Source organism: Chiroxiphia lanceolata, chromosome 8 (assembly GCF_009829145.1).
Source record: "Chiroxiphia lanceolata isolate bChiLan1 chromosome 8, bChiLan1.pri, whole genome shotgun sequence".
Taxonomy (NCBI): Eukaryota; Metazoa; Chordata; class Aves; order Passeriformes; family Pipridae; genus Chiroxiphia; species Chiroxiphia lanceolata.
In genome coordinates, this window is record NC_045644.1 from 8502524 (window position 1) to 8524352 (window position 21829).

Consider the following 21829-nt stretch of genomic DNA (forward strand, 5'->3'; position numbering starts at 1 on the left):
ACTTTAAGTTGCAGGTCAGGTGGTCACCCCCCCCCCCCCCAGTGAAGTCAACACACAGAGTGATGGAGAGGACAGCAACACTCACGGGGCAGAAAAAACTCAAACCAACCAACCACCAATCTTAGCTCAAAACTGAAGGAGTAAGGGGAAAAACAGCAGAAAAGACTGCAGGGACAGAAGGGAATCAATGGTGGAAGCTTCAGAGGAAATCATGTCTCTCTCTGTCACACCACTGTAGGATTCAACTCTGGGGCTTGGCAGCAAAACATGATTTCTGCTTTGCACAAATTGTTGGGATTGTTTTCCTCTCCACTGGGAAGAGAGCCCACCAGGCCCTGCTCTTGGGGATATTTGCCTTAGAAAGAGTGTTATCTTTAATATACTCCTCTGCGCGACTTGGTCCAAATTTTTTTAGTTGACAGATATCTTGATTTGGATTGATCGTTATTTCATCTCTTGACTACTGCACTGATGTTTCTTTAATTGCTTCCCTGATGTTTTCCTGGCTCAGTTCTGCCCCAGCAGGAGTTAACATGTTACACAAGTGGTATGTGACCCGGTCCCCCACACGCTGAGGATGCGGCACGTCTCAGGGTGACAGTCTGATCCACCCCAGGTCCCAGCACAGTTTTCCATGACACTCTGTGATATGTTCCCATTTGCTGATGCTATGTACATCACTAAGCACATGAGCACAGACCCACAGTTTGTAGCGTAGTAAAGCTCTGGGGATCTTCTGAGTTTGATAGGCAGTCTGCTTAATATGGCATGCTCCAAAGGGAAGAGGTGCCAGCTTCTCTCAGATGTCATCCATCAAGTTTGTTTGGCAGTATGAGACCTCCAGTGTCTCACCAGTTGCTCTGTCATGGAAAGGCTGAGACCCTTTGCAAAGAAAGACATCACTATATTGAAGTTTCATGCGTACACCCTCCATTGCATACTAGATGATCTTTAAGGCCCCTTCCAACCCAAACCTTTCTATGATATAATAAAGCAATATGGCACTAAACTAAAAGAGTCCTCAGTAAAAACTCCTTATGACACAGTAATTTTAATGTTCTGCTTCTCTTCTCTCTTCTTTTTTTTTTTTTGTTAATTTTTCTTGGATGCTGTTTCCCACCTTCCAGCGGAGGGAAGAGGAGTCTGTTGTTTGCTCAGCTAACTGAAAAAAAGCTTTGTGTGCATTTTCTGCTGCCGTTTTGTTAAAGTTCAGAGTTCCTGGGTTAGAGCTGCCACTTCTCAATACGAGTGTTGTTCGAACTTCCAGAGCAGCCCACGCAGAGCTCCTTGGGTTCATCTGCACAGTTCACAGCCCACGACCAACAAAACACATTGTTTGCCTCTCTCCTTCCATGAATCATACTCTGCAACAAAGACAAGCCTAATGCTCGCAACATGAGTGTGAATCCAGGCGGTACTGGATTTTAGGTACATCAATAGAAGCAGTCTGAGTGGGTTTGCTTTTTCTTTCTTTTTTTTCCTTGTGAGCACTCACTGTGTCTGAAAGTCAGACAGCTTTGTGACACTGGTTGTAACTGTCTGACACTTGTCTGGCTTATTAGGAAAACTCTGATAGTTCTTCGGTTCTACAGTTTTGTTATTTTGAGGAATTTTAGCTTGTCTCGGGACTCTGAATTTTGCCTTCTGTTTAATCTAGCAGTGATTCTCCAGTGAGAAAGTTCATTGTTTACCAGAAGCTTGGAGAGGGTTTTTGTGGGTTTTCCTTCAATAAACACAGCACTTCTCACTTTGCTGTGGGGAGATCTCTTTTTTCTACAAATATTTACATATTCATAATTATTTGTCTGTTGGGGAAAAAAACTGAGGAGTTTCAACTGGACAACAGTGGGCTGGATTTTTATTCTCTTCCCATGAAAAGCTAGAAGAAGGAAGGCTCTCCAGTCACTGCAGAGACAAGTGTGGGAAGTAAAGCATTGTTTCTGATGATCAAAACCAGAGTGGTAAACCATAGTCTACTCTCATCTGCTTTATTCTGCTCATCACCCTGGGTGAAGGCTGGTGGGGTTTCAGTGTGAAGGGGATGCTTTTCAGAGGAGCAGCTTTCTGGGGTTCAGCAGAGAAGTTGCTTCTTCCCAGTGCTGTATTCGGACGAGCCATTTGCCACCTGTCCTTCCTTGCATTCCATTGCCTGTGTGTCCCAAAGCCTGTGGCACCCAGAGCAGGGCAGAGGAGACATAACTGCTGCAGAAGGGCCAAAGCATTGCCGTGCCCTTTTCTTCACTGCTCCTTTCTCTGTAAGACCCTGAAGCCAGCAGGATGAGGAGAGTTGGTTCGTCTGAGGAAGGATCTGCTTTGCTGTTTTGGAAGGTGGCCCGGTGTAGGGGTCATCCAGCTGTTACAGCTGTCACCATCCACACATCTGCCTTTCCTCACAGCTGAGGAGAATGGCCTTCTCTAGCTGCAACCGTGGGCGACTTTTCCCTCTTGCAAAGCCCAACTGTTACTGTAAGATTCCAAATTAGCCAAGGAGGCCTGGGCTGGGTCCTCCTCCTGCTCTTCTGACAGCACTTGCTATTCAGCGGCCTGAATGCTGCCTCTGTGCCCGCCTGTCCTCTCTGCACGCTCATCAGCTGCCCTATTCATTTTATGCAGCAAAGGAAAAAAAGAAACCAGGGCTAGAAAGGAACTCCTTTCTGCCAAAGCAGCCCCTGGGGAATCCCAGTGCTGCCAGCCGGGGCTGGTCAGCAGGAAATGGGGGCCCAGAGGTTGCTGTGGGAGGTACTGTAAGGTGGAGGCAGTCTGGGGAGGCTGGGCTTGAGCAGCGCCCTCAAGATACCCCTCAGGAGCCCCTCTGCTCCTGTGGACTGAGGCCTTCATGAACCAGCCTTTACCAGTTTTACAGTCTCGGGAGTTTCTGAAGTTTTTGACGCAAAAAGCTTGGCATGACACAGGCGGCAGGTATTTACTTGGTGCTGAAATCGAGCTGTTTTCCAGCAGCTTAGCACAGCCCCTTCTAGAAAGGAAGGGTGAAGCTGAAAGCACCAAACCCAGACCCTGCTTTGGGCAAGAGGGTGGGATATCTCCCAGCACTTTGGGATCCAAGAACAGGGGAGTTGAGAGCAAGAACTGCAGGCTGGGACACAGAAAAGCTAGGTCATATTCCTGATCTGCTGAAGAATATGAGCATATATTATTAGTATCCTTGGGCTAATCACTTAATCTCTCTATGCCTTAGTTTCCTGTTAGCAAATGATACTCCTTATCTTTCACCTCTCATCTCAGCAGAGAAAAGAGTTTGTCTTTTAGTATCTCTTATTACAGTTTTTTGTCTGGTGACTGGGGCCCTCTACCTTGATAAAATAAGTAATTGAATTTAGATTAAATGGTCTAACATAATCCTGCCCAGTGGTTACTAAAACACTTGAATGAAAGTTCATTCTGAGCCTGTCTTTCCATTTCCTCATAAGGCCAAGACATGAAGTAATTAGATGTAGATGTAGGTTGTTATTGTAGCACAATGACAGAGATCAGTGGTTATTGGTAGGAATGGCTTTTATAATCTAGTTTAATGGTCATTTACCTTTCAGTGACCTTGGTGTCAGGCAAAATTGGCAGCTCTTCTGCAAGGAATGTGCTTCCTCAATGAGGTCTTTGCAAGCTGCTTCATTCTTGGCTCTAGCTTCTCATGAACTAGGATAGACACTGCTGCAATGCAAGAGACTTTTCTGTCTGCAAAGAAAGGCATAGACTCCTGCCAAAAGAAGCCCTTTTAAGTGCTCTCCCTACTGCCACTGAATTTCTGTTGAAACAGATCAGTTGTGTTTAAAGCATTTCTTTGCTTATGCTGTGACCAAAGTTGCAGACTTCAAACCCAGAGAGTCTGCAGTGGGCAGAGGCAGCCCAGGAGTTTCTGTAAAAAGGGCATTGTCTTGGAGTAAAAGGAGGGAGAACATATCTCATCATCCAGTGAAGTTCATGCAAGAGGAAGGAGTTGGTAGTTCTGATTGTAAACCCCCCCGTAAGTCCTTATTACATCAGTAAAGACGTGATATTTCTATACACTTTAAAATACACTCCTTTCAATGATGATCATCCACTCACTGCAGATGCAAATTGTAGGTTTTCCAGTGACTGTGATGCTCCTACACCTCTCTCCAATGTGCATTCTGAAATCCTAATGGGTTTTATCCAGTTACTGGTGCCTGTTGCCATGGAGAAGAACATGACATGAGCTGTGCTGTGATTTCTAATGGTACCCCAGATCTGTGACCATGCTTTGTAAGAAATTGGAGTAGGTCATATCCTGGGGCTTGAGAGGATTGGACTCAGTACAGGTATTCACAGTGACCTTGGCCAAGCCTCTTAATTCTTCTGACAGTCTTAACCTTAGAGGTAATCTCGTGTTTTCCACGAAGCAAAATGAATTTTTGCAAATGGTATGGATGTATTTATTTGAGATGGTGCCAGAAAGATTACTTGAGTTACAAAGAAGTGCTATGAGAGTTGAGAAGAGTGATGTAGCTGTGGAAAAAAGTTTCACAAAAGCCCCTCTAAGAATTGCACTGCCTTGTGACTTGGGCTTCTGTCTACTTCTGATTCTCTCATCCTGCTGCTCACAGCCATTTGATTTTGCAAGTATGTTCCTCACATCTGCAACTATTGCCCTGCAGAGCAAACCTAGCTACAGGAATTACCTCTTTATGTGCTCTCGTTTCTAAACTGCTAAGGTAAGGAGAGCAAAACAGGGCAGCTTGGAGGGAGAACCATTTGTTTCAGGCTACTTTGGATAACCTCCAACCTGGTTTTACCATCAGCATGTTCCATACATCATCACCACAGCACGATAGGTCTTTAGCTGAGATCAGTCAGTAACTTCCAGCATTTGAAATCCTGAGATCGTTTGATGTATAAGGGCTCTCTATTATTTTTAATCCTATTGACCTGCTGGGACCTGCCGTGATGCTTGCTTGCACAGAAGATCTTATAGGCCCTCACCGTATTAGTTCTTCTTACTTCCCACATTCATCAGTCTGATAAGGATTAGCTTATGCTATTAGTTCTGATATAAGAGAAAGAATGGTCAGTGGTGGGTTTTTTTTGCAGATATCAGGTTTGGATTGGGAATGTCCGGCTGAGATCAGTGAGATACTTGCATAGGAGCAGATGGTTTATATACTGCTTCTTGCTGGAGAAGAGCAAGATTAATCTCTCTTGAGTCCCTGAACTCTGAATCCATTCAAGGCTGACAGAGTCTTTCCACTGACCTCTGTGTCCCCAGGATCACATCCTAAATGAGCTGCTTTGAGTCTCTAGAAGCCTGAGTTCAGCTTTGGTGGGTTGGAAAATGTAACCTACTGTATGGACTGTGCTATTCATAAGCACTCAGCCTTGTGTGTGCTCTAGCTGTGGATGCCTGGGAGAAGAATAAAGTCATTTTCTGCAGTCGTGGGGGTGGAAGAGGGAATGGGAATTGTACCCCCTTCCCTGCAAACCCACTGTCGTGACATCCCCGTGAGCAGATGTTGGGAGCTGACCCACTTCTGAAGCTTCAAATTCAGGTTAGGTGTTCTTTGTGGTATTTCTTCTGGTATCACCCCGACACATAAATGTCCTGTCCAGCTGGCCTGACCAGCAGGAACTGACCTCAATTTAAATTTTCTGAAGTGGGCCACTGAAGCAGATGAGTATAGCAAGGCTGTGACTTCCCCTAGTGGGGTTTTCTTAAACTTAGAAGAAACAGGGTCCCTAGGGTTTGAGAGGAGCCAGTTATGAGTAGATTTAACACCAAATCTCACAGTTCATTGCTTAATGGTATCAAGTGGCATATAATTTTGTCGTCAGCAAATACTACCTGTTTCCTCACAGTTTATGGAAAAAAGCTGCTGTTTATTGAAGTGATGCTTGTTTTCTCTGGGCAGAGCAGCAGCTAGCAAAACCATTCAAGTCAACACAGCACGATGCAGATGTTTTCCACTCCCTACTGGTCCTAAATCAAACTGAAGAGAATTAATTTGGTGTAGAGGGTATAAAATGAAGTGTAACTACCAGTTGGTCAGTTCCTCTGGAGCTGTTATTGATTGATCTGGAGTCGTTAGACTTTTACAGTCAAGCTAGTGAAGATTAATACAGTTTGAGAGCAGTAGCAAGTTTTCTCAATTAGTGTCTAGCAACATAAACCTTTACAGTATAATTTGTGCTATATTTATCAATTTTCTAACTTGTATTCACCCAAGGAAAGGTTGCCTCATGACTAGAGATGGGGGAGTAAGAAGGTGATGGCTATCTCCTGTCCTTTAACAAATGTTCTTTGTCACTTTGGAGGTAATAGCTCTTTGAGCTAGAGATACTCAGATGTTTTGTATTATGAAACCAAAATATTAACACTTTCCTAGTTCACTGGTGTGAACTGTGACTCTTAGGGGTACCATGGGATCATACAATGTGGAAATGCTGTAAGTAAAGGGAATGGAGCATTGTCCAGTTAAGCTATCCATAAGTCACATTCCCTGGTGGTGTGCTGAGGAGTCATTGCCTGGCTGGCAGCGTGGTGGTGTCAAACCCAAGCTTCACTGCCCATCTCCTCCACAGATCCTCAGCATCAGGGACCGATGGAGCAGGGTAGCAAGGGAGCCTCCAGAAGGGAGGAACAGTCCCAGCTGGGTTTGGCCTGTTTTTCCCACACACTGTCATTCTTGCGCCGGCGCTTCCTCTCTCTCCACATAATACCCTGTTATTTCCTCTCCAGAATGGGCTCCTGCCACTGCTGCTAATTAGCCCGCGATAAACCTTGGTGTGAACAAAAGCAAGCAATTAAACGTCTGTTGCTTCAGCATGAGCCCTGTCAGAGAAGTGATTTGTTGGTGGCAGAGCTGTGTAGCACCTCCCCAGGAGGAGAACAAACCCATTGGCCTGGCTCAGCTGCTGGTGCTGGGGAGTGGTGTGTCCCAGCTGCTTGTTTCGGGTATGCAGGCATGTCTTTGGTACAACAGGATTTCCCAAGGCTCTGTGAGATGCTACTGTCTTAAGTTCCACGTGGTACAATGATCTGTGAGGCCACTACCCAAGCAAGATAGCTTGAGAAGTTTCTGAATTGTGGTTTATGTATGCGGGGGTTTGGGGAAATTTTTTTGTGCTCTTTTTGAAAGACACACATAATAAACATTTTCAAATCAATACAGAGAGAGAAATAATCATAGAATGAATCAAAAAATCATAGATTGGTTTGTGCTGGAAAGGACCTTAAGTATCATCTGGTTCCAACCTCCCTTCTATGGGCAGGGGCACCTTTCACTAGACCAGGTTGCCCAGGGCCCCTTCCCTCCCAAGCAAGGAGGAGGTTTAGAAAGAGGAAGCAAAAGGCAGGGCTTTGATAGATCCCAAGCCAAATCAGGCTTGAGTGATGTTTACCAGGACTCACGATGCAGGTATCAAGATCTTGCAAGCTGCTTTCATGTAATCTCAGCCCTAATGCTCAGAGTTCCTCAGGTTTTCCCTCTTGAGGAAAAAGTCCTATTGGAAGAAGAATAGGTACTTACATAGGATTTCACTGATGTATGAACAGACTAAGGGAAGTCGGAGACTTTTTCAGTTTGAGACCCACTTTCTTCCCAAAAATAGAGGTAGGGCTCAAGCTGGAAAATTAAATATGAATTATTTCTGGGCAGAAAAATGCAAAGAGTCTTGGAGCACATGGAATTAATGTATGTCCTCTTTTGACACACAACTCAACTGCTTTGCCAAAAGTTGTCTCTGTTTCTGTTGTAGCTCTCGAGCAGCTGCTCACAGAGCTTGAAGATTTTCTGAGGATACTGGACAAGGAGAGCTTGAGCAGCACTGCTGTTGTGAAGAAGAGCTTCCTGTCTGACCTTCTGCGAGTCTACACCAAGTCCAGTGGTATGGCGTGGAAAACCACGGATGGGGCAGTGGGCTGTCATGGGAATTGCTGCAGGGTCTTGGAGCAGCATTTTTTTGGAGGCTGGTGGGAAGCAGAGACATGAAAATTAGACAGAGAAAATGAAACTGAGTTTATTTTTGCAATGACCTCTAATTGTTTATGTAAAATTACTATAGTTATGTGTCCAGCTTTACAAGCAAAGGATTCCCAAGATTCCTAATCCTTTCTGTTTTCCATATTAAATCTTAAGTTTATTTAATCCACTTTGTAAGATACACAGGATGTACTGTTTGGCCAAGTTAATGTTTAAGTAGAAATTTTAACTTATGGAATTTCCTGACTATAAAGCACTCTATTTTTTAGCTTTTTATTATTGCTTGGGATTTTTCCTGCACGTTTTCTCAACCAACATTCTCTCCCCACATGTACTCAGCGGAGACACTTTTTACATCTGTCTTTGTGGAAAAACTTAGCACTGTAAAAGCAACATGTGGGTATAGAGTTCACTTTTCCCTTTGGTTGCAGGTGGCGATGAGGAGTATATTTATATGAACAAAGTGACAGTCCATAAACAGCAGGGTGACCAAGACGACCACGACAAAGGTAGGGAGCTAAAAATTAATGGTTGCATCGTGTCTAACAGGGTGATGAAGGCACACACAGTTAGAGCCTTCCTCTGCTGGTGCTCTGGCAGCTCTGAGGGCTGGTGCAGTTGATGGTGTGGAAGGACTGCCATTTTTGTAACATTCCCTTGGAAATAGTGGTCCTTGCCAGCACTGTGAGGTTATTCCTGGAAGTAGCACTTTGGAGGTCTTTATTTTAGGATAAAAATGTTGCCTTCTAAGGCTTGAAGCTCCAGTGGCTGAAATATTTAAAGAAGCCTTCATGCTTTCTTTGGCCACGAAACAAGTCACTTCACCTCTTTGTGACCTCGAAAAGTATATGTCTTCTTTGCTGTGTTGCTCTGCTCTGGCCCAGATGCTCTGTGTCATCACTGAAGCAAGTTCCTGGGCACAGCTTGCACCCTTACCATCTGCACAGGCAGAGTACCTTCATCTCCCAGGGATGCAAGAGTTCTGTGGTGTACAAGCTAAGAAATTAAACCTAGATAAAATATTCATTTCCAATTTAGATTAGCCAGGTTTTGAATTTGTAACGCAGCAAAGAACATAATTGTCTAAAAATGCTCTTCCTCTTTGAAGTTCATCGTGAAAGTTGTTCTTGATAATTGTGTGGAATGCGATTACTAGTGACACACATCTCCTTAGTGCACTCCTAGTTAGAGGCTGGTCCTACCCCAGAGTTTCCAATCGAAAGGGATGAGACAAGGACACCTCAATGCAGCCTGCTGTTGATGTGCTGGTCCTGCAATAGTTGGGATTGCTCCACTTCCGCAGTTGTTTGTTTTGGTTTTGTTGCTTTGTGGTGGGGTTTTTTGTTTGTTTGCTCTGTTTTGTTCTTTAAACTACCTGCAGCTGAATTTGGGTTAAGTTCAAATGCCCCTGAAGACAGGATGTCCTCCCAGATTACGCATGCAGGCCCAGCATGATCTCCAGACAGGGCCCTCTGGGTGATGCTGTAATGCTCTATAACAGGATCACACAGCTTCCCAGTAGCACCCAGCAGTTGAGCAGCAACAGAAATATCTCTTTATGGAAGTTCATTTGGGTGGATAAAGCAAGGCTTGCACTCATCCGCCATGCTGAAACATGGGGCAAATTTCAGAAACTTTATTTTTAGGTTTAGGTTCTTTTATTTCAGACTTCTCCCTATCAAGGCCATGAGCCTGCCCACTCTGTCACTCCCTGTGGGACCTGGCACTTCTCTCTTTCTCTGTTTTCAACAACCTCCCTATTCCAAGTAAAATTTCTGAGTTATTTGGAAATGCTGAAGTCAGTAAGACACATGTGTGGGATCTTAGCCACAGCTGCAGCTGGGTGTACACCCTGATCCTGTCTCTGTAACTGGATGGAAAGGTCTGTGCCTGCAGGTTCAGGTCTAGCAGAAGGAGGGGGCCCTGGTGCCCACTGGTGATAGGGGATGTGATATGGATCTCCCCGTGATTCTGCAGCTCCCTTTACCCTTTTCATCTACTGCCAGTCTGTGCATCAAAGGCCTGTGATGGGATGGGGGGAGAACACTTTTGTGGCTGAGGCCAACAGGACCTCTTGTGCCCTGCAGAGTTTCTTCATCACAGTAGCTGTGCTCAAGTGTGCTCTAGCAGCATAGGGTGAAGTGCTTTCCAAAGTGATAGTACATCAGCTCCAGAAGTCCCACCTCCAAACTTCAAAATATGCTATTTCTGCAAAAACTGTATTTGACTGCTCTCTGTATCTGCTTGCAATTTCATCAATAAGGATTTAAGCTGAACACAACACTGCTTTTGAGGTGCCCTTTTGTGGCACATTAATTGAATTTGCTGCTGTGGGTGATGAAGGCACCATCATTTACTTGATCTCATGTACTAGAGAAATACTGCAAGTCTCTACCCTGTAAGTTCACAGGGCTATTCAGTGAGCCAAATGCCATCTCCTGGAAGTCAGCACTGTGGGGCAGGAGTCTGGGAGGTGGGACTGATGTGGTGGACTCTTAGCCCAAATACCAGGTAACATTCAGTTTTACAAAGAACAGAGAGCACAGATAAGTAACAGTTAGTACAGATGTGAATTTTAGCAGGATTTTGGCTGGGTTTTCTTTTTCCTTCTCTTTTCTAAATTCTTTCCAAACTCCAGGTTTTAGAGAGACATCTTTATCAGAGGACACTTGCAAAGTGTTAGTGCTCATCTAGGGAAAAATACTCCTTCCCTCCCATCCCAGTAAGGAAACAGCCTGTGATTTGTGGTGCTGGCATGTGTAGCCAGAGAAGGAAGGGGTATGTACAGCATTTGCTGTGTAGACTCTCCATACTGAAGGCAGGCATTGGATGCTTGTCCTCATACACTGGGCACAGCAATAGCTGCCCTCTGCCACCACAGAGCAGAAAACCCTGGAACATCTTCCAGGGGTCTTGTCAGGATGAAGGTTAAAGTGGCAGTTCTTCTTTCAGAGAGCCTGAAAATCAAAGCTCCATCTCATCCTGCTCTGCTCCTCAGCTGGAGTACATGGGCATGCGTCCATGGAGGTGGGCAGGTTTCCAGCAGGGTGAGGACTGAAGCTGTGGTCTCCATCCCATGCTCCAAGGTTGGTGGGAGGAGGAGGAGGAACTGCTGGTACAGAAATCAAACAGCATTTTCCTGGCACAGTGAGGCTCAGTGGGATGACTGCTGGGTTTTCTGGAGATTCAAGGACAGATGGACACCACTTGTGAAGGGTTTGATGGTGGTTTTTGCTGCTGCAATGATTTCTCCTCCTTGGAGCTGAGCAGGGGAGGCTCTGCCTGACACAGGTGGATGCGAGTTGACTTGTCTGATTCTCTCTGCTCAGTAGGCCCCTAAAAAGTTCCCTGTGTAGACAACCATGAGTGCTGAGATAATCCCCTTTTGGAGAATAGCCACTGTGGCTTTAGGAAATCTTAACCTTGGTTTTGGTGCTTACAAAAGTAGCAATGGCCTCAAGCAGCTGCTGTTGATGGAAGGTGTCTGCCCTGAGAGTGCCACGTTGTTGCTCCTTTACAGAAAAGGCCAACAACCTGCAACAGCAGCCTGTAGGTGTGACTCTGGCAGTATAATCATGGGGTATTTTGGTAGGTGGATCTCCCCACAATCAGTTGTTGTCATAGGCTCACCTGCTTTACTCTGAACAGTCTCACCTGCTTTAGTGTGAACTTTACAAGGCATCCAGGAGCCCTACTTGTGGGGTGCAAACAGCTGCTTAGAGACGGTGTCTGTTTGTCCGTGGACCTCTGTGTCCTCATGACTTATCAAAGTCAGCTAGTGCTGATGACCAGGAGACCAGCATCAAAGGGAGAAATCTGTCACAAGAGACATGTTTTGGACTTTTGTACCATCAGGCCAGGCACTGCAGGCTGCAGCCTGGCAGGGGAGAGCTGTCATTGTGGCTTCCGAGCCCCATGAACGGAGTAATGTGGTTTCCAGCTTCTATTTTTAAAGCCCAGAAATATGCAGCAAAGTTCTTGCTCATATATTCTGAGCACAGTGCTGACTGTTGCTGGGCTGACTGTGTGATGTCTTGGTGGTTTCTGTGTGTGCCCAAGGAATGTGGCTGGAGCATCAGCAGGTGACTGGGGAGCCACAGCATCAGCTCACTCCAGATTTTGGAGCTAATTCCCTTACTTAATTTACTGGACTTGCAGTATCTGGTTACCTTAGCCTCATTTCTCCAAGGTATTTGACGACAGACGCTGTAAAAGGGAGCTTTCCCTCTGTACAAGATAATGCCTTCAAAGTCTATAAATTTCCAGCCATTTGTGCCTTTCTTCACTTGTTCCCGAGCATTGCAGTATCTCAGAGGTCGTGGGATTTGGGCACTTAAGTTTGAGGCCACCCAAGGATTCTGTGGTGGAGGAAGAGGGGCTGAACACAAGTTTTCTGAGCCTTCAGTGTACTCCTCCAGCTACTGAATCACTGCTTGGAAAATCTGACCCTCCAGAGGCAGACCCGGGTTGCCTGGAGCGGTTGTGCTGCCATATGCCCTTTCACATGTTTGGCCTGGGCTGCTTCAAGAGCAGCTCTTTCTTCAGCAGTGATTACTCTGTGGCTGGCTTTTATAAGCCATTGTGCAGTCAGCTAGACAGCCACCTTTGCAATTTGCCCTGGGAGCTGGGTGGTGTTAGGTCCAGTTTTTGGGAAAGGCAGCAGAGGAGCAGATAGTCACCAACCTGTCTGCTCACAGCAGCAAGGATCAGAGCTAACAAGGACTAAAGTGCCGTGGATTTCCAGATACTGTGTAGTGTCTGCCCATGCTGCTTCTCAAGACCCTTTAAAGTCTCAGCAGTGGGTCTGGCCTTCTCAGAAGGAAAAACATGCCCTAAAACCAGAGATCAGCTCTTTTGCTGGGTGTCCTAGTGTCACATTCCTGGCTATGGCCTGAAATGACATGGTGGCCCTGCAGCCCTGCCTGTAATTGTCACTGTGCTTCCTCCTGAAATAGCACCTCACTGCTCCAGCACAGCCCAGGGTAGCGAGTGTTCTGCTGGGAGGTGCCACATGTCATCAATATAATTGTGATTCTGGCTTGCAGTGCTGGATCAGAGAAACTCCTTGACCAATGGAGACTCAGGACTGCATTTGTCACCTCCTCAGAAGAGCCTGCCAGACCTTCCCCCTCCCAAGGTAAGTTTTGTACATCCTTTGCTTTCCTGGGGATCTGAACCCCTTGATGCTTCACTGTTGTCATGCACTGTGCAGCATGGCTGGATGGAGAGACCTCTGCCCATGGGAGTGAGTGAGGCAAAGAGTCCTGGTGAGCTTTATTTAAAAAATAGTAATAAAATATTGAACTAGGGGTTTCCAGCTGTATGTTCCATCTTTATGTAGACTGCAGGTCAGTGTGTGGCTGGTGCAGGCGCTGCAGCTGGCTGGTGGCCTGGGATGTCTGGGCATCCAGAAACCCCTGTGGTTCTCAAGGCTTGTGCACAGATGGAGCAGGCAGCTGTGGGAACCTTGAGCTTCCCGTGAGTGCAGGAGCACTGGGAAAATTGGAAAATTGGGCTGTGTTCCCCGCTGGGGAGACCCATATCTGTTGCATGGCAATCCAGGCTCAAAGAAGAAGTGAGATTTTCAATGAAACAAAGGTGATGGTGGTTCTTGGCTGTTGCTTTGGAAATCTCCTGAGTGGTAAAGCAGCTGTGCCTGGACTGCTGACACGAACTTGTAAAAGTCACAAATCCTTCAGCTGCAGGGTGCTGGGGTGGTCCCTGGGAAGTACCAGGATCTCCCTTGCTGGCAGAGTCTTCCTCAGTTTGGCCATTACCAGAGGTTTGCTTGCAGTTGCAGCACCTGGTGCTGTCTCTGCATTGGGTGCTGGTGTTATGCTGGTTGCACAGCCCACAGGTCTGCGAGGAGGAGTTTCTGGCACTGTGGATTTTTCCGTAGGGCAGCTATAAATCAGGTAAACACCATCAGGTTTCAGTGAGATGTTGTCTCCGTGCCAGCCAGCCAGCCTGGCTGTCCTAGAGAGGCACAGGTCATCCCTGAGACCCTGGATGATGTTGTTTAGTAGTTGATGCAATGTAGGAATTGCTGTAGCTGGGATTTCAGGATGTGAAAGGAAAGGAGGGCAGAGAGTATGTATGGGGAGGAGGGGGAGGCATGGAGGAGGATGGGATGGTGCATCCATCAACCACAAAGGAGGATCTGCTCCTTTCCCAGGAAGGAGGGCAGGGTGAGGCCCCAGGACTTTTACCCAGAGGGCTATGTCTCAGCTGGAGTTAGCTGGAGAATCTGGGAAAGCAAGGGGGTAAGATGGGATGAGCTGACAAACCCCCAGATGCAGTGTAGTTGCCTGCTGGGAGCTGCTCCAGCCCCTGAGGGCTCTGCCCACACAGCTGCCTGGAAATACAGTACTGGAGCTGGATTTGCCTGGGAGCAGAGGGAGCAGTGACCAGAGCAGGAATCGTTGTTTGGCTTTGGGTTTTGTGGTGGGCAGGAGTATTGCAGAGTGGTGGAAGGAAAGCACAACTGAGGAAGCAGCGCACAAGGCATTTTGCTTGTGCTTGGTGCAACCCAGATTTCTGATTGGGCAATCAGGAAGTTAAATGAGGGAATTAGAAAAACATAGTCTGGATTTTAGCTGAGAAGGGTACCTTAGTTGAGAAGGGTACCTAAGCCATCTGTCTTCTCGCAGACCTGTGCTGGGAATGACCTTCTCCCACCTTCTTACCATTAGAGCTAGCCCTCCTTGCATACAGCAGCCATGTACCTCCTTGCTGTGAGCATCTGAGTGTCAGTGAGCTGTTGGCAGCAGAGGTATCTGAGTGTCCTTCAAGGAGCAGGGCTGGGGAGAGCTTTAATGTGTGCAAATTGCTGTTGCGGGAAAATGGATTTTCCCTATCTGCATTTGTGGCTTCCAGTGTGGACAGGAGCAGAGGTGGAGGAGGGAGTAAACTCCTTACATGGAAACTGGGAGCTTAGGAGAGGCATTCAGATTAGATCTGGTTTAGTTCTGTGGAGTCTTCTGTGGTTTGGTGATGCTAAGGCACCCTGTGGTGTTGCTGTACACCTGTCTTTTAAGACACAGGAGAAATCTGGTGATAAAGCTCTGCGCAGCAGATTGTCCCTGGTGTCCACTGACACCAGCAGACAGTGGCCAACCCAACAGGGGTGGCCCAGCTGGATCCCACTAATTTCTTTGGCTTTGTCCCAAAGCAACCTTAAAACAATGAGTTCTGCAGGCTGTGGCTCAGACACTGGTGACGTCTCTTCTGCTGCAGCTCCTTTGTCCACAGCCATGCACAGAGAAAGTCACGAGGGGTGGATGCAGATGCCCAAGGTGGTTATATTTGCATGCTCGTTGTGCCATAATGCAACAGGCACATGTTCTGCAAGGGCCAGCATGGTTAAATGATACATATATACCCTTTGACTTAAGGTAGAGAGAAAACAACTCCACACTTTTAGAGAAAGAAGAGAAAAAAATAGCTTCTGGGACAGCTAAGGTGCAGTCCCACCTAGTCCCTGTTGGCTTCCGTTGTCTGTAGGAAACAAAACAGAGCAACCCCTTCCCTGACACTTGTGGGATGGTGTCAAATAAACCCACAGCGTTTCTTTGTGTAGGCAATTTGTTTATGGTCATAGCAGAATGTGAGCTGGCTACACGCAAGAGGCCACCACAGATGGCAATTACAGACACATTCCCTGGCCAGGGAAGGGATTAAGTAAAGCTTGGAGTGACTGGGTTTGTTTTTGTTTCTTTAATTTAACGCATTAGGACAAGTTCCTAAACCTTTTAAGTCTTTGGAGGGCAAATGTTTTCCAGCAGATGTTTGCCTCCAGAATGCAAGCTCAGAGTCTGCTCACAGCATCTGGCAGACCCACGTAAGAAGGAGTTTTTGATCCAAAACACTAGAGAAGTTTAGGAGGTTGGCAGAGCCAGGGGCAACTCGCCCATGTGGGAGCAGAGATGCATGACTTTGGTGTGGTCAGGGTTCCTCACTCCCACAGGCTCAGCAGCTTCCCTTCCCAGGCTGCTGCTGACAGAAAACCTTTTCCTTCAAAGCTGCCTTTCTGCTTCTGGGCACCAGCAGCAGGAAGATGTAAATGTCCAGGTGTAAATGTCGAGGGCAGGATGGGCAGCTTTGAACTTGCATTTGATGATACTGGCATGCTGCAAATGGATTGATCTTGCCTTAAACTGCTCTCATGTTAACAGCCATGTGAAATACCTGAAAAGTAGAAAGATTATTTCTTAACTTCACCTTTTTTTTTCTCATGTGTTGGTATTTCTAAAGGATCAAGGCACTGTTTTTCCTGCCAGTCCTTGCTTGTGTTGAGGGAGGGGTTTGGCAGGCACCACAGGGATTTTCCAGAACTTGGACTCTTTTCAAAGGCTTATTTTCCATCAGTGTTGTTTATCCATTTCCTTCATTTTTTGTTCAGAGCACAATTAAAGACTCCTGATATAGTTCCTAAAGGGGAGGTTTTTAGCTGTTGGTTTGCTATCAGTCAGAGACTTGGAGTCATGATCAGTGACTGCTCAGGTTGCATTTTCAGTGTAAAGCCAAGATTGCACCAATTGTTCTCCCTGATAAGATAATCCATAGCACAGGGGATCATCTCCAGTTAGGATGAGCAGCTTAGGGGGGGTCAGTGCAGGAGGCAGAAGCCCCGGTTCATGGTAAGGCCAGTGGGTTGCAATTGCTGCTGTGAGTTGAGCTTTGCAGGGCTTTCAGCAGTATGAAAGAAAGTACCATTTATTACACAATTATACAGTAATTTCAAAGAACTTCTTTATATTTGAGCTAACTGTACCACATCCTGGTGTACACATCTAAAAGATCTCATCCACTGGGATGCACTTGAGTGCTAAAAAACAAAGGACAAAGAGTGCCCCATTGTTTTCCAGGACATGTTTTTACCTTAAATAATTTTTCTCTTCTGTATTTGTTTTGCAGATTCCCGAAACAAAACAACCTCCAGTCCCCAAGATCGAATCCCCAGAGGGATATTATGAAGAGGCTGAGCCATATGACATCTCTGTAAATGGTATATCGTGAACTCTTGGGGGCAGGGGTTCATGTGGGAGATGGAGGACTTGAGGTTTATGAGAATGAGTAAATGAAAGCACAGACATTTCTTACAGCTTATGTGACAAGTTTGTTTTCTGCTGCTCATCACACTTGATATTACAGATCTCATGCTAGTTGGAAAGCAAAGACTACTGAATTACTCAAATCTTAACTTTCCTGTAGAAGTAAGTAGTATGCTTGGGTCAATATAACATCACTGTAAAACCATTGCAGGTTCTCTTTGGATGTTTTTCTGGCAGATAAGCTGTAGTCAAACACAAATTTCTATTCAGGAGTGAGTGGTGAAGCTGTGGTGGCTTGCATTCATGTCCTAGTGCTCTAATTGTCCCCTTGGGGCTCAAAGTCCATGGCTCTGTTGGTCTGTGAGGAGTGATAACTGTTTTTATAATTGGCTATTTATTCAGCTCTATCTCTTGTGGCAGTTTAACCATCTTTACACTGGATTAAAAAGCCACGCTCCGTGTGAGGGGGCAGCATGTGTGTTCCCTCTGCACACACTCTCTGCTTGGGTCAGCACCTCCAGCCATGTCCTCAGCAGTGCCACCCACACCTGTCCCCTGTGGGTTCCCCACCCCTCTGGATGCAGGCTGAGCTCCCAGATTCTCACTTTTTAAGATGTATTCCTGCATCCTTCTTTTGGTGAACACCCTTCATGAGAGATTGCCTTCCTCTGATCTGATAGCGGAGCTGATCATCTCATCGCTTTATAATCCATTTAAGCACAAATGAGACAGATTGTATCGCTCTGCTGCAGAAGCAGATGTCTGCTCCTCAGCCTCATCTGCAGCAGAGTGCATGGCATGGGGCAGAGCTGAGTGGGGAGAGTTGAGGCAAGCAAAGAAGTGAGAGTTAAGGGTAAAAGATTTGGATCTAAACCCTTGGCTGTTGAGTCTGAGCTGCTTGTGAGAGAAGCCGAGTCCTCTCCAGCCCCAGTGTGCACCACTGAGCTTTGAAGCTCCCTGGCAGGGAAGCACCAGCTGTGCCACTGTTTAAAGTGGCCGAGGGTTGATGTATCTGAACAGCACTCACTGCCTGTGAGCACCTTGCACTCCAGGACAGCTCATATCTCAGCATGGGTCACTGTGCTCATGAGGAGTTACAGTGCTAAACAAAACAAGAGAGATGTAAAAAGATCTTTGTTTGACTGAACCATCCCATTTTGTCTGCAACTGCATTACAGCAGTGAACAAGAAGATAGACCCCAGCTCAGGTGAGAAAAGTTATAGGCTCATTATGGCTGGGGTGCAGAGGAGAGGTCCCCCCAGCTCTGCCATGTGTTTTGCTGAAATGCTCTGTGTTGTTTGGCTTGAGGTGAGGGCTGTGATGCACAGGGCACAGGAGGTGAAGCTCTCCTGCAGTTTGGGCAGCACAGGGTGCTGCAGCCTCATCCCCATGGCAGGAGGTCCCAGTTGCCTGCACTGTAAGATAAATGGAGGGTTTTTTTTCCCCTGCTGCACATTGGGGAAGTGGCTAATGTGTTAAGAACCATGGCATAAAAAGACATATGCCAGATTAGCTGGAGTACAGCCATGGATCCATGTGCTGGGATACCCAGCTTATGTTATCCAGGCAGCTCCATAAACTCGCCCTGAGTTCAGAGACTTGGCTGGCAGGAGCGATAAGCACACTCACAGCTTCCACCTCTGCTTTTGCTTGGTAACCTGCTGCTCAGAGATGCAAATACACCCACCATCCACTGAAATCTAGGCCAGTCAGATGCCTAAGGAAATGGGAAATCGGAGCCCTGCAAAAAGAGAGAAAAGCCCATATGATAGGAGCACTCTCAAAATGAGGCAGCTCTGGGTGTCAATGGGTAAGTCTGGGACTGCTGTGAGCTGCTGTTGTACCAGTGGGCTCAGTGTTTTACTGAGCAGTGTCACAGCCCTAAGTGTAGATAGGAGCCTGTGAAGCCAGCAGAGATGGGATGTAGGATGCCAGGCAGTCTCTCACCACTGAGATATGTGGTGCCTTTGCCTCCTGTGACTGCTCAGCCACAGGTCCCCTCTGCAGGCCCCAGCAGGTCCCTCCCACAGAAACCTGCAGGTGTACAACAATGCTGGTGGTTTTTAAGGTGGTTTGTGTGAGAAGGAAGACAGCATTGTATCACTGAGTCTCTGTGCTTTTTGGCAGCTTCATGCTTGAGGTGGTGCCTCGGGCTGAGCCAGAAGGAGCAGGGAAAGATGTGGAGCAGCAGGTGTGTGGCAGGAGGAGGCTGGGGGGCTCGGGAGAAGGTGAAGTGTGCTGTGCTGTGCAGAGGAGAGGCTGTGCAGCGATGCTGGGTGAATGCTGGTGCCCCAGTTTGCCTTGAGATCAGGCTGCAAGTCCCACAGTGCATGGGCAAACCTGCAGGTCCCTGTCCTGCCGTTTGTTTCAATAAGCACAAATTGACTTATCAGATGCTGATAGAACCTTGTAGCTGTCCTACACAGTGATGCTCATTGCTAGAAACTGCCTTGGGACCTTGATGTGATTGCTGTTGCTAAAAGGCAGTCTGAACATGCAGGGGTTTGCCTAGCCAGAGATGCCAAAGCCTGACCCCGGTAACCCCCCAGGCCCTCTGTGCTTACCCCTTTCCCCACAGGCTGGATAGGGAAGGGGCCAGCAGTCCGGGGAGCTGTTGGTGATGTTTCATAGAATGGCCTGAGTTGGAAGGGACCTTAAAAATGATCTAGTTCCAACCCCCCTGCTGTGGAAAAGGACACCTTCCAGATCAGATTGCTCAGAGCCCCATCCAGCCTGGCCTTGAACACTTCCAGAGGTGGGGCATCCACAGCTTCTCTGGGCAACCTGTTCCAGTTCCTTATCACCCTCACAGTAAAAAAATTTTTTCTAGTATCTAATCTAAATCTACTCTCTTTCAATTTGAACCCGTTTCCCATTGTCCTGTCACTACATGATCTTGCAATAAGTCTGTCTCCAATACTGTTTCCGACAGTATTACAGCATGAGCCTTGGAAGACACCCATATGTCCCCAAACAAATGGGCGTAGTGAAATCAAACAAAAATAGGAACACCACTAAAATAAGTGAGGTCACTGCCAAGAAAGGACATCAAAGCAAGCTTCCAGATGGGCTGAGCAGATAGAGGTTTCGTGCAGCATCAGAGGTGGGAGTGCGAGGCACGTTAACAAACTGTGGGTGTATTAATTAGAATGAAGCAGGCAAGCGAGTCCGCTGGGTCTTGCAGTCCCTCTTTCATCAGCAGGATTCCCGCCTCTCCGCTGGGGACGCCTCTGCCTTTCATTTTACAGCTCCAGCAAATGCTGCTGCCTTCCCTCCCCTCCTGGGCTGAAATGTGTTAAACCGTTATCGCCGCCTTTGCATAATTGGAGAGCGCGATAAGAAGCAGAGTGAAAGCGCGAGGGGTGGCTGTGGCTGCCAACTGAGCAATAATTATTCTGGCTGAAAGAGCTCCTCTGCCCTGGCTGGTTTTAATTATGATGACAATGATTCAATTTTAAAGGGAATCGCCTTGTTTGAGAGGATGGGTTGAAAATGTCCCTGTTTGAAGTCTCACCTTGCATATGTTGTGTAGGGATGGGACAGCCTCACTGGCCAAGGGGAGCCCGGGAGCTGAGCTGGATTGACGCCCTTGTTCTATGCATTTGCTTATCTGTGGCTTTTTCTCTTTGTCTCCCTTTCTCTTTCCTTTTGATTGTGCAGGTCTTTTTGGTAGGCTTGCTGCAGCTGGACCCAGGCCAGGGTTGCAGGTTACTGAGGGCGTTATTTATGCCACAATAACAATGGGTATGGCATGCTTTCCAAACCTAAAGTGCCTTTTTTTAACAACAACAACAACAACAAAACAAAACCACCACCAAAAAATCCCCAACAACTCAGTTTTAGCAAAGCTTATCAGGTACCTCCCCCTGGCATTGCCTATTACCTGCATGGAGGGTAGCCACCTGTCCCTTCTCCCTGCCTGTTACATAGACAAGGTGTTATTTTTTGTGGCTTTCCCTGTGCTCACGATGACAATGAAGAGAACTTCCCTAGCTCTTATTCCACTGGTTCTGTCGCTGATGTGGAGCTCATATGTGGTAACACTGGCTGTATTGACGAGTAGCTGTTTGGTGAATGGTTGAAGGTGCTCTGCTGGGGCAGAGGCAGCTTGGGTGTATGAGAGGGTTGGAGCTTCCTGCATCATGGCATTGATTTAGCTCCCTGGGAGGCCATGGGAAGACAAACAGGAAAGGAGAAGTGGATTTAGATAAAGACACCCAAGATCGTGGCTGCACTGATGACTTGGGACTGCATGAGCCTTAGTAGTGACCACAGTGTTGTCTCAAGTCACCCAGGCAAAGTTTGGCCCAGTTTGCCTTGTTACATATCCTGGTAAATGCCTTTCCATCATGAGGCCATAGCAGTGTCACCAGGCCAGCAACAACTGCAGTTCTTCAAGTAGAGAGGAGCTCATCTCTTGAGGAACCGCACTTGTGGTTATGGTTGTTGCACAAAAGAGCAGCCAGGACTCCCACTGAGAGCATGGAAGAAAACTGCCATTTCCCCAGGAGAAAGGTGGCAGCCTGAGACCTTATGCCTCGGTGAGGGACAACAGAGACTCCCAAAAGGGGCCAGAGGGGCAGTTAGCCCCATGTTGATACGGAGGGAGATTTAGAAGATGAGGTTCCCTTAGGCATCGTTGCTGCTGCATAAGGAAAAGTCCCTAGCAGTGCAGAGGTTCAGCTTCTTGGTGTTTGTAGGGTTGAGAAACCTCAACACTTTTACTTCATCTGAATTTCTGCGCAGGGTGCCTGTGGACAAGGTCTGCATAGTGAGAATGCATGGAAGGGGATAAAGGTTTTCCATAAAAGATGGAGAGTTGGAGA

General features: G+C 47.0%; 1 protein-coding gene across 4 annotated transcripts in view; it reads left to right on the top strand.

The window, feature by feature from the left end:
* AFAP1L2 (actin filament associated protein 1 like 2) overlaps positions 1-21829 on the top strand; it is a 71384-nt gene that overhangs the window by 35714 nt on the left and 13841 nt on the right. For 2 of the 4 annotated variants that reach the window (XM_032695247.1, XM_032695248.1), the window contains exons 2-6: positions 7726-7854; positions 8381-8458; positions 12995-13086; positions 16866-16956; positions 20664-20747. In XM_032695247.1, coding sequence (XP_032551138.1) covers positions 7726-7854; positions 8381-8458; positions 12995-13086; positions 16866-16956; positions 20664-20747 — 474 coding nt within the window. The remainder of the gene's footprint in view (positions 1-7725; positions 7855-8380; positions 8459-12994; positions 13087-16865; positions 16957-20663; positions 20748-21829) is intronic. The other 2 variants (XM_032695249.1, XM_032695250.1) reach the window with 1 other exon arrangement.